At 51.0% G+C, this 15285-nt stretch overlaps 1 protein-coding gene across 1 annotated transcript; it reads left to right on the top strand.

Annotated features, from left to right (window-relative positions):
• Positions 1-244: 244 nt before the first annotated feature.
• On the top strand, positions 245-12921 carry EPHA8 (EPH receptor A8; the record flags this gene model as incomplete). The annotated part of the gene is made up of 15 exons (XM_081341408.1): positions 245-905; positions 2255-2410; positions 3120-3455; positions 6196-6320; positions 7084-7246; positions 7678-7774; positions 8035-8102; positions 8611-8736; positions 8915-9100; positions 9602-9663; positions 10207-10416; positions 10702-10851; positions 11150-11340; positions 11587-11742; positions 12807-12921. The coding sequence occupies exons 1-15, from the start codon at positions 260-262 to the stop codon at positions 12919-12921; spliced, it is 2787 nt and encodes a 928-aa protein (XP_081197534.1). The 5' UTR covers positions 245-259.
• Positions 12922-15285: the final 2364 nt, after the last annotated feature.

The following is a 15285-nucleotide window of genomic DNA, read 5'->3' as shown; positions in this document are numbered from 1 at the left end:
CCCCCTGCTCAGGCAGGAAACCCCGTTACCAATTCAGACAAAGGGCTGTCCGCTCTCTTCTTCTTAAAAAAAACAAAAAACTCCAGGGACGGAGCCCCCACAACCTCTGGAGGCAAAGTCGTTTCCACCGGTTCACTCTTCTCACCGCCAGGAAGCCTCTCCTTAGTTCTAGCCTGCGCTCTCTCTCCTCGATTCGAAGGAGACTTGGATTCAAATCCTCCCGCTCTCTTCCTTCCCCCAGTGGGACTCCATCAACGAGATGGACGAGGCCTTCCAGCCCATCCACACCTACCAGGTGTGCAACGTCATGACGGCCAGCCAGAACAACTGGCTCAGGACCAGCTGGATCCAGCGGCACGGCGCCCACCGGGTTTACGCCCAGATCCGGTTCACCCTGCGGGATTGCAACAGCATGCCCGGCGTGCTGGGCACCTGCAAGGAGACCTTTAACCTTTACTACCTCCAGTCCGACCGGGATCTAGGCAGCACCCCCCGGGAGAGCCAGTTCGTCAAGATCGACACCATCGCGGCCGACGAGAGCTTCACCAACGTGGACCTGGGGGTCCGCAGGCTCAAGCTCAACACCGAGGTCCGGGGGGTCGGCCCCCTGACCAAGAGGGGCTTCTACCTGGCCTTCCAGGACATCGGGGCCTGCATCGCCATCGTCTCCGTCCGGGTCTATTACAAGAAGTGCCCGGCCATGGTCAGGAACCTGGCCGCCTTCTCCGAGGCGGTGACGGGTGCGGATTCCTCCTCCCTGGTGGAGGTGCGGGGAGAGTGCGTTTCGCACTCGGAGGAGAGGGACACTCCCAAAATGTACTGCAGCGCCGAGGGGGAGTGGCTGGTGCCCATCGGGAAGTGCGTCTGCAGCGCCGGCTACGAAGAGCGGAAGGACTCGTGTTCGGGTAAGGCCCGGTTTCGGGGAGGATGGTTTTGGGGGTACCAATCTGGGGGCAAGAGGAACAGAGTGTGGGGGGGAATTCAGGAAGCTCCCCTTCCAGCTCCATTCTGATTGATTGAATGATTTATTTATTTATTGATTGATTGATATGGTCCAGGGTCTCCTGTTTGAGCAGAGGGTTGGACTAGAAGACCTCCGAGGTCCCTCCAAGGGTTTTCACAGGATGAAAGGATGGGGAGGGAGTTGAATCCCACCCACCTTCAACTGGCCAAGATGGGTGTTTAAGTGACTTTGTGAATTGTGTTGTTGCACAGCCATCATGCTTCAAGGTAACCTAGTTTGCAGTTTGGGGAGTGAAGTTAAGACAGATCTTAATCAGACTCTTCTGGAAGAAAGGCAAATATTTGGATGAAACATCAACAGCAATTAATCCTAGCAAGATGAAATCCCTTCCTCTCCGCCTGGAGTTTGGAAATATGCTCAGCCTTCCACTTACCATCACGGCTGAGCCCCAAAATTCCTCTTGCTAAACGAAACAGTGGTTAAGTGGACCCCCGTCTTTCCCGTTTGCCGCTCGAATGACGTGTTTCATTCCTGCGTCGTAAATCAAGGGCGCCTGGATCAAGATACGTTTGCATTGAAATCGATAGATTTTTATCAGTGAATGGAGGGAGAGAAGGAGGAAGGGAGGAAAACAGTTTAATTTGGGATCGCTTAAAGAAGACCCCACCGGCAAAACGCCCCCCCACTTTTCAGATAGACAGGAGAAAGGACCGGCAATAAATAAACACCCTTTGAGATTCGCAGGGGGAAAAAAAATCCAAGTTATTTATTCATGCCAAGTCCTTACTCTATTAGATCATTTTATTTTTAGAACTTGGAATAATACAATTAGGAGGGGAATGAAAATAGGTTTCTGCAGGACACGGGTGGCATTTGAAAAAAAGATGAAAGATACTCTGAAAACGTTTTGGGCCTCCCTGCCTTTTGCTGCTGGTCTGCGACTCACAGAGAAAAACCTCATTTTAATGTATACCGATTAGCCTACATTTAAAGTGACAATAAAGTTATTTTTCGACAATAGAATAGAATAGAATAGAATAGAATAGAATAGAATAGAATAGAATAGAATAGAATAGAATAGAATAGAATAGAATAGAATAGAACAGAATAGAACAGAAGCTGGAAGGGACCTCAGACGACAACAACAACAACAATAATAAACTGCTAATTTTTTACCTGTCGCAGACTGTGAATCAAACTGAAGATTAAATCTTAAATAATAATAACAATAACAATAAACTGCCCTGCCAAATCTGACCTCTCTTTCTTTTTTTGCTCCTTCTCTTCCAGCCTGCCCAGTGGGCTTTTATAAGTCTTCCCCCGGAGACCAGCTCTGTGCCAGGTGTCCCCCAAACAGCTATTCCGACACCTTGGCCGCGCAGGTGTGTCGCTGCGAAAACACCTTTTTCCGGGCTGCCCAGGACCCGCCTTCGGCCGCCTGCACACGTGCGTACTACCTCTTTGCTCCTCCGCCTCACCCGTCGGGAAGTTTCCCTTCTCATTCCAAATTTGCCAGCTTCAATGCATCAGATGCACTTTCCTCATAATTTGCAACTTCCCCGATTTTATGTCTTGCAAATTGCAGTTTCCCTGATTTGATCTTTTTTGCCAGTTGCCTTTTTTTTCCTTCGGCTGGATCTTCTTGTTTTGCTTGGAAGACATTTCCCTTCTCCTCCAAGAAGCTTCTTCGGCGCTGACTGGATGGTGGGGAACGGAAGGATTTATTATACTCCTTTGCAGACAAGCCGGTCATTTGCCTCCTTCTAGAGAGCCGTCGAAATGTCCAAATGGCCTCAACGATTCTCTAAACGAATGCAAATGACCAGATGACTGCAAAGGAGCATAAATCCTTCCGTTCTCCAAGAAGCTGAAGAAGCTTCTTGGATGGGAAGAGAAAGCTCTTCAAAGGAAAGCAAGGAAGTCCAGCGGCCTCCTGAAAAAAAAGGCACCTCGGGGAGACTCTCCATAGAAATAAGTTAGAAAAGGTCCTTCCTGACTATTCTTCCCTTCCCTGTTCTGCATTTGTGGTCTAGGTCCTCTCTTATCCGACCATTCCTAGTCAGCATCCTTTCCTCCGTCTCCCGAGGTCTTTCTCACACGCTGTCCTTCACGTTGGCTTGCCACCGGACTCTTGGCTCTTTCTGAACCTCTCCAGGTCCCCCTTCGGCTCCCACCAGCCTGCTCTCCAGCGTGAACGGCACGACGGTGACCCTCGACTGGGCCCCCCCGCTCGACCAGGGAGGACGGCGAGACGTCACCTACAACGTGATCTGCCATCGCTGCACCTGGGGCGGGGGCCACTGCGAATCCTGCGGCTCCGGCATCCGCTTCCTCCCCCAGCAGATGAATTTGGCTCAAGGGTCCCTGTCCGTCTCCAACCTTCTGGCTCACACCAACTACTCCTTCTCGGTGGAGGCCGTCAACGGGGTCTCCGACCTCAGCTACGAGTCCCCGCGATTTGTGGCCGTCAACATCACCACGAACCAGGCAGGTAGGAGAAGGTGTCCCCACCCCACCCCTCACCCTTCCTCCTCCTCCTCCTCCTCCTCCTTCCTCCTCCTCCTCCTTCCCCTCCCTCCCTCCCCTCCCTCCCTCCCTTCTTTTTCTTGCATCTGTTGTGGCTGAAATTGTGCGAAGTCGCGAGAAGACAAAAACGAAAGCCAGGATGCAGCCTTGCTCAGCTCCTAAAGCAAAACATCTCATGGCAAAAGCCAGGCCAGGATCTCCTCCCTTGCCCAGGGGGTTGGACTAGAAGACCTCACAGGTCCCACCCAACCCTACCATTCCATGTTCTCCGGCTACTTTCAAGAAAGGCGGTTGGTTGAGAATTAACGTTTCTGGTGCTGAGAAGGCCCTGCCAGTCTCAGCCTGGGAAACAGCAGCTCGAATGGAAAGTGGGGTCCAGATTTTGCAAGGAGTTTCTTCACGTATTGCAAATCAAATCAGTCCCCGGTTATAAGATTGCAGCCTTAATTGTAGCTATTAATGGCAAATCATTTACAGTGTTAGCTGGTCCGACGGGAATCGTTTTACCCTAATTGTTATTATTAATGGCCGGGAAAACGGAAACCCGGATGCAAATGGATCTGTGCTTCGCTGAACCTTTTTTTTTTTTAATGTTATTTCCTATTTTATGTGCAATCGCTTTCTCAATAATTCTTAATGGTGGATTGGCAATTTTCACGGCGGGAGTCTTATTAAGCCATTTTTTACATTTCTCTGGCGATCCCAAGCTGTTCTTCAGTTTAAGAGTGTTGTTTTTTTTCTCTTCTCTTTTCTTTCCCTTTAAAATATACACACTGGATCCGCCAACCCAAGTGTGAGGTTGCGCGGTGTGTAAAAACATATTAGAAGATTTTGCAAGAACGGCCAATCTGGATTCCAGAGGACAAAAGAGAGAAACAATTAAAAGCAGATAAACAGATGTGTTTTGTTTCCATCTCCACGTCCTAAAAAATTAATTAATTTAATTAATCAGATTAATTTCCCCCTCCTGTCTTTAACGGTTTCTCCGTTCTCTGTTGTAAAATGTTTTAATTTGCTAACACGCTTTAAATTTTTAGTTTCTATTTAAATTTGGAAAAGTGAGAGGCCCAGGACTGAGGTCGCCTACCTACCTTTGGGAAAAAAAAAAGATCTTTTCTTTAAAAAAATGAAATAAAAATTGAAATGATCTCTCTTCTCTTATCTGCTTTGCTGTCTGATGATTTAAACGTTCAATTGTGGATGTCCAAGATATAAAAATTAGGGCAGGAAAGAAAGTAAGAAAGCAAGAAAGAGGGAGGAGGGAGGAAAAAAAGGAAGGAAAGAGAGAAAGAAAAAGAAAGAAAGAAAGAAAGAAAGAAAGAAAGAAAGAAAGAAAGAAAGAAAGAAAGGGAGGGAGGGAGGAAGGGAAGAGAGAGAGAGAGAAAGAAAGAAAGAAAGAAAGAAGAAAGAAAGAAAGAAAGAAAGAAAGAAAGAGAAAGAAGGAGGGAGGAAGGAAGGGAAGAGAGAGAGAAAGAAAGAAAGAAGAGGGAGGGAGAGAGGAAAGAAACAGAGAAAGAAAGGAAAGAGGAAAGAAAGAAAGAAAGAAAGAAAGAAAGAAGAAAGAAAGAAAGAAAGAAATAAAGAAAGAAAGAAAGAAAGAAAGAAGAAGAAAACCCTTTTTTAAAAAATACATTAAAAATATCATTTTGATGCCTGGCCTTTTTTAAAAAAAACAACCACACACAAAAACTTTTTATTTTCATTTCACCCATCCCTACAGTGAAAAATTCATTTTATGTATGTCGAGGTATAGCCTCTCCCATCTTTTCTTTCCCCCCCCTGCTTGTTTATTTTCTTAATTAGTAAAACTGATTTTTTTTAAAACAAACAAGCAAAAAAGGGGACCAGGAGGGTGGAGGAAAGAGGCCGATGCACCAAGGTCACCTTGCCTCTTTGTTGCATTAAATGGGAAACACGTCCAGCCCCTCCGCCTCGCTCAGCCATCTTCCCCCCGTCTCTCGCACTCGCTATCTCCCTCCGTCGAGCGGGCTTCTCAGATTCCCAGCTGGGAGGGAAACCATCCAAGAAACAGATTTATTTTTTTAAAAAATATATTATTATTATTATTATTATTATTATTATTATTATTATTATTATTATTATTATTATTATTATTATTATTATTATTATTATTATTATTATTTAAAATTTGTGCCATGCAGCAAAACGCTCCGAATTAATTGCCATTTAAGCCAAGGGGAAACTTTGATTTGAAAAGGTATTTCAGAGAGAGAGAGGGAGGAAAGAGAGAGAGGGAGAGAGGGAAGGAGGGAGGGAGGGGAAGAAGGGAAAAAGGGGTGGGAGAGAGAGAACAAATAGGGGGAGAAAAAGAAGAGAAAGAGAGAGAGAGAGAGAGAGAGAGGGAGAAAGCGAGGGAGAGGGAGAGATTACTTTTATAATTCTACAATAGGAATAGGATGTCAGCTCCGGCGACCAGCATGGCCTTGAGCAGGGGTTGGACTAGATGACCTCTGAGGACTCTTCCAACACCTTGATTCTTGGGAGGACATCCAAAGGTGGGGGGAATCCTATGGCCCTTCCAGTCACACTCAAGGATCCCAGGAAACTTACCTGTCGGGTAGTTGTGGCTCCACCCCTTCATTTGCATCCCACCTGTGAGGGAGGGGCGGTGGGCGGGGCTTGTGCCTTCTCCCCTGACCTGCTTGGTTGTTTTTTTCTCTCTCTCTCTCCCTCCCCCCCCCCAGCGCCTTCCCAAGTGACGGCAATCGAGCAGCAAAACGTGGGTCAGAACAGCGTCACCCTCCTGTGGGCTCAGCCCGAGCATCCGAACGGCATCATTCTGGAATACGAAATTAAATATTACGAGAAGGTGAGCCTCGGAGTTTCTTTTCCTCCGTGTGGATTTGCCTTTCTTCCATCGGAGCACTGGGGGCGAAGGGGGGGGCTTTTAAAGGCCGCAACGTAGGGAAGCTGTGAGTAACAGTACAACAGCCTTGGAAGGGAGCTGGGAGGTCTTCTAGTCCAACCCCCTACTCAAGCAGGAGACCCTAGACCAGGGGTAGGCAACCTCGGCTCTTTTATGACTCATGGACTTCAACTCCCAGAATTCCTGAGTCAGCTGACTCAGGAATTCTGGGAGTCGAAGTCCATGAGTCATAAAAGAGCCGAGGTTGCCTACCCCTGCCCTAGACCATTCCAGTCAAGTGGCTGTCTCTTCTTAAAGACCTCCAGTGATGGAGCACTCACCACTTCTGGTGGCAAGCTGTTCCATGGGTTAATCGTCCTCACTGTCAGGAAATTCCTCCTGAGTTCCAGGTTGCTTCTCTCCTGGTTGAGTTTCCACCTGTTGCTTCTTCTCCTGCCTTCTGGGGCTTTGGGGAATATCAAGATGGGCATATCTAACTCAAGCACAGGGCGCCACGGATGGATGGATAGAAGAAGGGAGGGAGGGAGGAAGGAAGGAAGGAAGGAGAGGAGAGGAGAGGAGAGGAGAGGAGAGGAGAGGAGAGGAGAAGGAAGGAAGATGCCTCTCTCCGCCTCTCCCCTTTTTCTCAACTCAAGGGACTCTCCAGACTGGAAGGCTTGGGGGTCTCGGCCCCCCCAGCCCACACCACCCTCTCCTCTTTCCCCAGGACAAGGAGATGCAGAGCTACTCCACCCTGAAATCCAAGATCAACCGGACCACCGTCTTGGGCTTGAAGCCGGCCACCCGCTACATCTTCCAGGTCCGGGCCCGGACGTCCGCCGGCTGCGGCAAGTTCAGCCAGGCCCTCGAAGTCGAAACAGCCAAAGCAAGTGAGATAAAACAGGGAGGACAGTGGGAAGAGCTGGACGGGGGTAGGGGGGGGCTGTGTGTGTCCAGTGGCGAGATTCCCCGAGGAGATTTTTGCGGACGGGGGGGGGGAGGCAACTGCATGTTGAGGAGAAACCGCTTTCCCATCTTGGAAAGCAGATCCGAAACCAGGAAGAGATCCTGATTTTGGAGAGAGAGGTTTCTTCTCCCCCCCCCCCCGCTTGTGCTCCCTGGCCATGAGAAAAAAAAACCCTCATTTTTTTTTGCATGTGTCGCAAGTGGAGACTTTGTTCTTACTTTCCCCTTTGTTTTGGCAAGGATTCTTCCCCAAGGCGACGCTTTCTTTGTATGCTTCCTCCTCCTCCTCCTCCTCCTCCTCCTCCTCCTCCTCCGGACATGGCTAAAATCCCCTCTTTTCTTTTTCTTTCTCCAGTAGTTCCCCAATACGACACCATGACGGTGGTGTGGGTCTGCCTGACGCTCATCAGCGGCTTGGTAGCCCTGCTTCTGCTGCTCATTTGCAAGAAGAGGTAGGGCGTTCCCCTTTGAGCAGCTGGGTATCCCTGGACTCGTCCAGATGTGCACATCAGGGCAAGAATGTGCCCCCATTCCCATATACCTTACCTCTCCAGCAAAGGATCTTACAATACAGAATACAACATCCCCACTATTCCTCCCTAACCCCCTTTCTTTCCTTCCTTCCTTCCTTCCTTCCTTCCTTCCTTCCTTCCTTCCTTCCTTCCTTCCTTCCTTCCTTCCTTCCTTCCTTCCTTCCTTCCGCTCTCGACAGGCACTGCGGCTATAGCAAGGCTTTCCAAGACCCAGATGAAGAGAAGATGCACTACCAGAACGGACAAGGTAAGTTCCAGAGCAGCCTGGTACAGATAGTCCTCAACTTACAACGGATTGTTTAGTGACCCTTCACCGTTACAACGGCACTGGAAGAAGGGACTTATTGACTGTTTTTCACACTTAACGGCCGTCGCAGCATCCCCGTGGTCAGGTGGTCAAAATTCAAAGGCTCGGCACCTGGCCCATACGACAGCCACAGTGTTCCGGGGCCGTGTGTGTGTGTGTGTGTGTGTCACGCGATAAATGTGAGTCCATTTGCAAAAGCGTCTGAATTTGGATCACGTGACCACAGGGATGCTGCGACGGTCGTAAACACCTGGGTGGGTCGTAAGTCCAGGTCTTTTAAGAGCCCTTTTAGATGGTTAGGTTGGCTTTCCTGCCTGTCATGGAGGGCTGGACTAGCTGACCTCTGCGGCCCTTTGCAACTTGACGGGACGAGCGCCTGAAACGAGCGTGCTGATTTAAACGAAATCAAGCATCTTCTGCTTCTGCGTTTTCCCACCTGTCCCGACAGTGAAATTCCCCGAGTCTAAATTTTACCTGGAATCTCACACCTACGAAGACCCCTGCCAGGCAGCCCACGAGGTCATGCGGGAAATCGATGCGTCTCGGATTAAAATCGAGAGAGTTATCGGCTCGGGTGAGTTCTTCTTCTTCTTCTTCTTCTTCTTCTTCTTCTTCTTCTTCTTCTTCTTCTTCTTCTTCTCCTCCTCCTCCTCCTCCTCCTCCTCCTCCTCCTTCTTCTTCTTCTTCTTCCCCCTCTCTTCCTCCCTTCCCGGGGTTGAGAAAAACACCGTCCTTTTTTTCTGGTTGGTCAGGCGAATCCGGAGAAGTTTGTTACGGACGTCTGAAGATTCCTGGGAAAAGAGAGGTCCCCGTCGCGGTCAAGGCCCTGAAACCTGGTTACACGGAAAAGCAGCGGCGGGACTTCCTCAGCGAAGCCAGCATCATGGCCCGCTTTGATCACCCCAACGTCATCCATCTGGAAGGGGTGGTCACCAAAAGTAGGCATCTCCGGCAACGGATCTAATCAGGGTTCCTGGGAGTTGTTAGATCGGCCCAAACTAGCCGTGCATCCCTATTCTGCCCCTTCGGATTTTGCAAAGTTCATCTGGGCCATTGTGTCCATTTTACAGATGGAGACACCGAGGCCAACACCAAATATCTTTGTTTGATCTCCGGAATGCGTTCTAGATCAAATCTAAGGGCTTCCCGAGGTTGAGGCTCCCGGTCAGGAGGTTCTAGCGGTTCTAGCTGGCCTCCGCTCTCATTAAGCACCGCCCCCTGCCCTGGGTCCAGCCAACTCCGCCCATTTTTAGGAGAGCACACCTCCTTTGCGGGAGAAAGTCAGATGTTTTGTGGAATTTTTGCGCCTGCATGAGCTGTCCTCTTGTCTCTGGAACCGGGGCGGATGGATGGCCGGATGGACGCTAGGGGGTTGAGGACTCCTGGTTTAGATCTTGGGCTTAGGACAAACCAGCTCTCTTGTTTAACCTTGTTTGCAGGCAAACTCATGATGATTGTGACCGAGTACATGGAGAATGGATCACTGGACTCTTTCCTCCGAGTAAGATGCCTGCAGTGCCACGGTGCTCCAAGTTGGAAACAGAGGTGTAACCTGGGAGAGAGAGCAATAGCAGTAGACTTATATGCCGCTTAACAGCGCTTCACAGCCCTCTCTGAGCGGTTTACAGAGTCAGTGAACGGCCCCCAATAATCTGGCTCCTCATTTTAGCGACCTCAGAAGGACGCAAGCCTCAGTCCACCTTGAGCCAGTTGAGAATCGAAATCCTGGCACTGAGCAGTGAGTTAGCCCGCAATACGGGTGGCCCTCAACGCACGGCAACTCATTCAGTGACCGTTCCAGAGAGACGTTCCCAGCACGAGTCCCAAACATCTTTGTCTCTAACTGTTCTGGCATGCAGTGCCCTACAGCGTCCATCCCGGGATGGGATGGGTCTGTAGCTACTTTCTCAGCTCCTGCGGTGTCCAGCTCCTCAAAAGAGCCAAGTTCGAGGGCAGGGAGGGTGGCCAGAGACGAGGGTTCTCCAACCAGGTGCCCACGTACCAGAAAAACCACACTGCTTGGGTTTTTTTCTCCCCTCTCCAGAAACACGACGGGCAATTCACGGTCCTCCAGCTGGTGGTCATGCTCAGGGGCATCAGCGCCGGCATGCGCTACCTCTCCGATCTGGGTTACGTCCACCGGGACCTGGCGGCTCGTAACATCCTCATCAATGGCAACCTGGTTTGCAAAGTCTCGGACTTCGGCCTCTCTCGCGTCCTGGACGACAACCCGGATGCTGCTTACACAACCACAGTAAGTCTCCTCCGTTGTGAAACAAATAAGCACCAATGCTTCACGTGACCTTGATTCTAACTCTCCGTTAATACAACCTGGGATCACCTTGGCCTTTTGGGCGGCTGCCGAACAAGGCTGGCTCACCTTGAATGGAGTTGCTTGTGAGCTGCGATGAGTTTCTGTCAAACCACGCGTGATCCGCACCACCCCTTCTTAGCCACCCCGTCAGAGCTAAGGGTAGAATGTAAGATTTTTGGAGGGGAGCCCTAGAGGTCATCTAGTCGGACCCGCTTTGCATTCCAGGGAGGGAAGATCCCCGTTCGGTGGACGGCTCCCGAAGCCATTACCTTCCGGAAGTTCTCGTCGGCCAGTGACGTCTGGAGCTACGGCATCGTCACCTGGGAAGTGCTGGCCTACGGAGAGCGGCCCTATTGGAACATGACCAATCAGGATGTAAGCGGAGAAGGGTCTGCAACCTTAAGGGGTGGGTGGTGGGTGGGGGAGAGCTGGATTTGAAGCTCCTCGACTTACAACAGTTCATTTAGGGACCGCTCAAGTTACAGCAGCACTGGAAAAAAAGTGACTTAACAACCAGAAAGGTTGGGCTCGTTTACAGTTGTAAGTCCGGGCCAATTTGCACGCTTCTCGTTCGAGCCGTCTTCTGAGGCGCGCCCGGAGAGCCCAGATCGCAGTCCCTTTTAGAGCGGAGAGAACTCGGGTTCAAGGTTAAGCGGGCAGCTCTTCCTTGCAGGTCATTCAGTCGGTGGAGGAAGGCTACCGGCTGCCCGCTCCCATGGGCTGCCCCGTGGCTCTTCACCAGCTGATGCTGAACTGCTGGCAGAAAGAGCCGGACGAGAGGCCGCGTTTCTCCCACATTCTCGGCGTCCTGGACAAGCTGATTCGCAACCCACAAAACTTAAAATGCACAGCCACGGTCAACAGGTGAGCGGCGGCAAATGGGGCCGTAGCAGGCCAGGTCTAGGATAATTCATTGTGGCCAACTCGTCCTGGACAATTTCATCCCGGCCAACTCGGTGGAGCTTCTCTGGGGAGGGGCAGTCTACCAGCAAAGGTAAAGGAAGGACCATCCGTCAGTAGCCAGGCCTCGCCTCCCGCCCTTCCCCAAAGAGCGTTTCAGTCAACACCCCCCTCCCCTGACTACCCCCCGCCCCCGTTTTTTGCCTGCAGGTTCACACAAACGCTGTCTGAACGAAGCCACATTGACTTCACCCACTGCGGCTCCGTGGAAGAGTGGCTGGACTCGATTCGGCTAGGAAGGTACCAGGAAAATTTCGCCCTGGCTGGCTATTCGTCTCTCGGCATGGTGATGCACATGAATATTGAGTAAGTGCACACAAGGAAGCCATCACACACACACAGCAACACAAACACACAATGCCAGTGTCTGGTTTTCAGCTGTTGGGCCTTATCTCTGCACCCCATGGAAGGGAGAGGACCCTTCCCCTCCCCTCCCCGATAAAACTCAACGTTTCCTCTAGATTTGAGCCAATCTGAAAACCGTCCCAGGCAGGGAAGGGCCTTTGCGGTAAGCAGGGCACCTGAGAGATCATCTAGTCCAACTCCCAAATATGCCAGAGGCTGGGGACTCTCCAGGCCGGAGAACCTCTTGAAGATCAATCAACTGGCCCATAGTTTGTCCCTGGGGCATCTCTGCTTCTTGAAGACCCCTTTCCCCCTGCCCCAAATCTTGTGGGGGGATGCTTTTCAAAAGGGGGATATTTTGGTCCTTCCATGAAGATTCCCCCCCCCTCACCAGGTCGTTCCAGATGAATTTCTGCCTTGCACCATCATGAATCTACATGACGTTTGGCAGGGTTCAAATCCAAGTCAATCAACGCAGACCTTCATTGAAGGTCAGATGCTGGTTTGTCTCTAATCTGCCTTGGAGAGATGTTCTTGCAGACGTTAAGACAAGCTGCCCTCTTCCCTGCTAAGACACGGCTAGCGCTGTTTCAACTGGAGTTAATTTCGACAGTCGGATGTTCTCCCTTGGTCCTCGAATTGGGTAGACCCCAGATGGATCAAGGACTACAAAGCCTTTGAAGCTAGAACGATGGTGATGTAGCTCTAATATCTCATCTTCCACCCTTCCTCCTGCAAGCCAGCAGAAGCCAGCCAGCAATCTTTAATCTCCTGGCCCTTTTAAGCTAGAAAAACATCAGAAAACCCCAAGCACCCAGCAATTCTTTCCACGTCCATAAAATATTAAAACCTGAATCAGGAGAACGCAACGTCGGGAGAAATAATTAGGTCTCTTTTGCTTTTCAGCATCAAATCATTCTAGCTTGTTCTGCTTGTCTCTTTCTCTTTCTTTCTTTCTTTCTTTCTTTCTTTCTTTCTTTCTTTCTTTCCTTTCTTTCTTTCTTTCCCTCTTATTCCTCATCCAGGGACGTGCAAAATCTGGGAATCAATCTGACAGGCCATCAAAGGAAGATTCTGACCAGCATCCAGATCATGAGGGCCCAGCTTCTCAACACCATGGGTTGCAGAAGACCCCTCTGATAGCTGTCGCTTGCTGTTGAGATGGTTTCGCGCGGGGAACCCTACCGAGGAGTTAGCGGGACCCTCGCTTGTGGTGTCAGAAGTGGGATACCCCTTCGCTGCTCAGGAGGAGGAAGTTGAAGGGGCTTCAGAAGCAGGCTGGGTCCTGTACTGCACCATTCATCCCTAGGGTGGACTCCTTCAGACTGAACTTCTCCAGAACCTGGCCTCTTACTTAGCGGAGAGCCATGATTGGGTAGGGAGTGGGGGGTCTCCCGAAAAAGACGGTCTTTGTAACTAGCCAGAGTTGGCCACTGTAGATTCGTACAGACTTGTACTTTTTTTTTAAAGCCACTGATCGCAATAACTCTTGATCTGCACCCTCAACGGCACCTTCCCCCGGGGGGTTCAGAAGAGACCTGTCTCTGCTCCCACCCACCCACCCACCCCTACGACAACGTGTGGCAGAGCTGGAGCTGAACCAGGGATTGCTCTGGAGACCTCGACATTTCTTCCAGGGTATCCGGAGCCCACAAACTCAAGCCCCCTCTAAGACCGCTCTCCCCTGGCCCACCTTCGGTACTCTTTCCCAGCTCCGACGAGTCTCCCTCCGTCCCTCTCTTGCTGAGGGAAGCAAGATTCTCACCCACCTCCGCCTCTTCGCTTCTCCCGGTCGAGCTACGTCCCTGTGGCCGTGTCACCCAGGGACAGACAGTCTTCCGTTCCATGTTCCTTCAATCCGGATAATTTTCTGATCGCCCTCGGTGCTGTCGTTGATTATCGACTTACAGGGTATATTCCATTATCGCTCAGGGGTGGGACGCTGAACCGGTCACACAGACAAACACACAAAGGACAACTCAACAACCTCGTTGCTCTCTTCTTCATCCTTCCAGTCAAGATCGTTCTCTGTTTACTTCTCGGAGGACCCTGGTCAACTTGAAAGCCCTCAAAGTCCACCACGGGAGGTGTCAGAAATACATCTGCCTCCCCACGCAGCTGATCAACAAAGCTCGTACAAATGGACATCGCCTCGAGAAGGACGCCTTCTGCAAGACCGTCTCAGGACTTCCAGGATCAACAATCCTGGTTTCAGGATCCCCGAGAGTGTCCGATTGACACCCCGCCCCGCGAGCTCTTGTAACATGCAATAACAAAAAAAAAAACAACAACCCTCCCCACTTCTAACAGGGTGACCCCGCCACCTCAGGTCTAGCCCAGGGCTGTCCAGTGGCGAGTATTCTTCCTATGGAAGGTCGTTCGTTCTTTCGTTTTCGAACCAAGGCAATACGGTCCGTCGTAGCCGGGAGAACCGGCCCGGGCGATCTGATGCCACGTCGAAGGGGAAGCCGGGACACTGCAGGACGGATCGTTCTCCAGAGCCCACCCCTGGTCTGCCTAATGGGGTGGGGGGTGGGAGTGGGGCTCGTGAGGACGGAATGGGACAAATCAGCCAGGACAACTCACCACGGTCAATTCACCGTGGCCAATTCACCGTGGGAAAACTCGCCGTGGGACAACTCAACCGTTCGGCTTGATTATTTAAGACAGTGAAAAAATTATTTATTATTTCACGTTGCCCTTCCTTCGGCATCCTTTCTTTAGTGATTTCATTCGACTGTTGTTGTTTTTTTCTTCGACATTAGGGTAACTCTTCACCCTACAGCGAGTTTTCCCGTGGCTATGGCAAATTGGTCCCGGTGAGTTGGCTGGGGTGATTTGGCTGTGCCGACTTGGCCGGGGCGAGTTGTCCTAGACCCCATTGAGGATGGGATGCTGCTTTGCTAGGCCGCCGGAAGGAGGGGAGGGGGATGCAGAGGGTCCCTCCTGGTTGACCTGTGACGCTGTCTGTATTTTGGCATTCCATCGACTTGCTGGAGAATAAAACTCTGCTCTTCGTAACCGGCCGCCTTGTGTCTTATTTGCGGAAGGAAGAAAGCGTGCAGAGAAGAGCAAGAAAGGTGAGGAGGGGGCTGCCTAGTCTGACGAGGCTCAGGGCTTCCGGCCCAGTCTCGTTTGGCCCCCTCCCGGAACGGCAGAGCCTGCCTGGCCGTCTTGCCCCACTGGGGCTCCCCCCTTCCCCACGGCTGCTCAGGCCCACTTGCCCTCCCTTGCCACGATGGGGACAGACGGCAGCCACTTCAAAGGGCCAGGCTGGGCTTCTGCCTCTTTGAAGTTGAGGCTCGATGGGCAGCACCCCCAAAGTTTCACTGCCTGGTGCTTAAATGAGGGGAGACACCTGTGCCCATCTTTTATTTATCACCGGCTGTCCAGCTGCACTAACAAAGACACACACACACCCTGCCCATTTCCCATGGAGACGGGGTGTGTGTGTGTGAGAGAGAGAGACGCCAGAATCGCTTTGGATGCTCACCCCTTCTCTTT

This window comes from Vipera berus, assembly GCF_964194415.1.
Source record: "Vipera berus genome assembly, chromosome: 17".
NCBI classification, from domain to species: Eukaryota; Metazoa; Chordata; class Lepidosauria; order Squamata; family Viperidae; genus Vipera; species Vipera berus.
The sequence above is the reverse complement of the archived record's forward strand: the minus strand, read 5'-3'. Positions and strand labels throughout refer to the sequence as shown.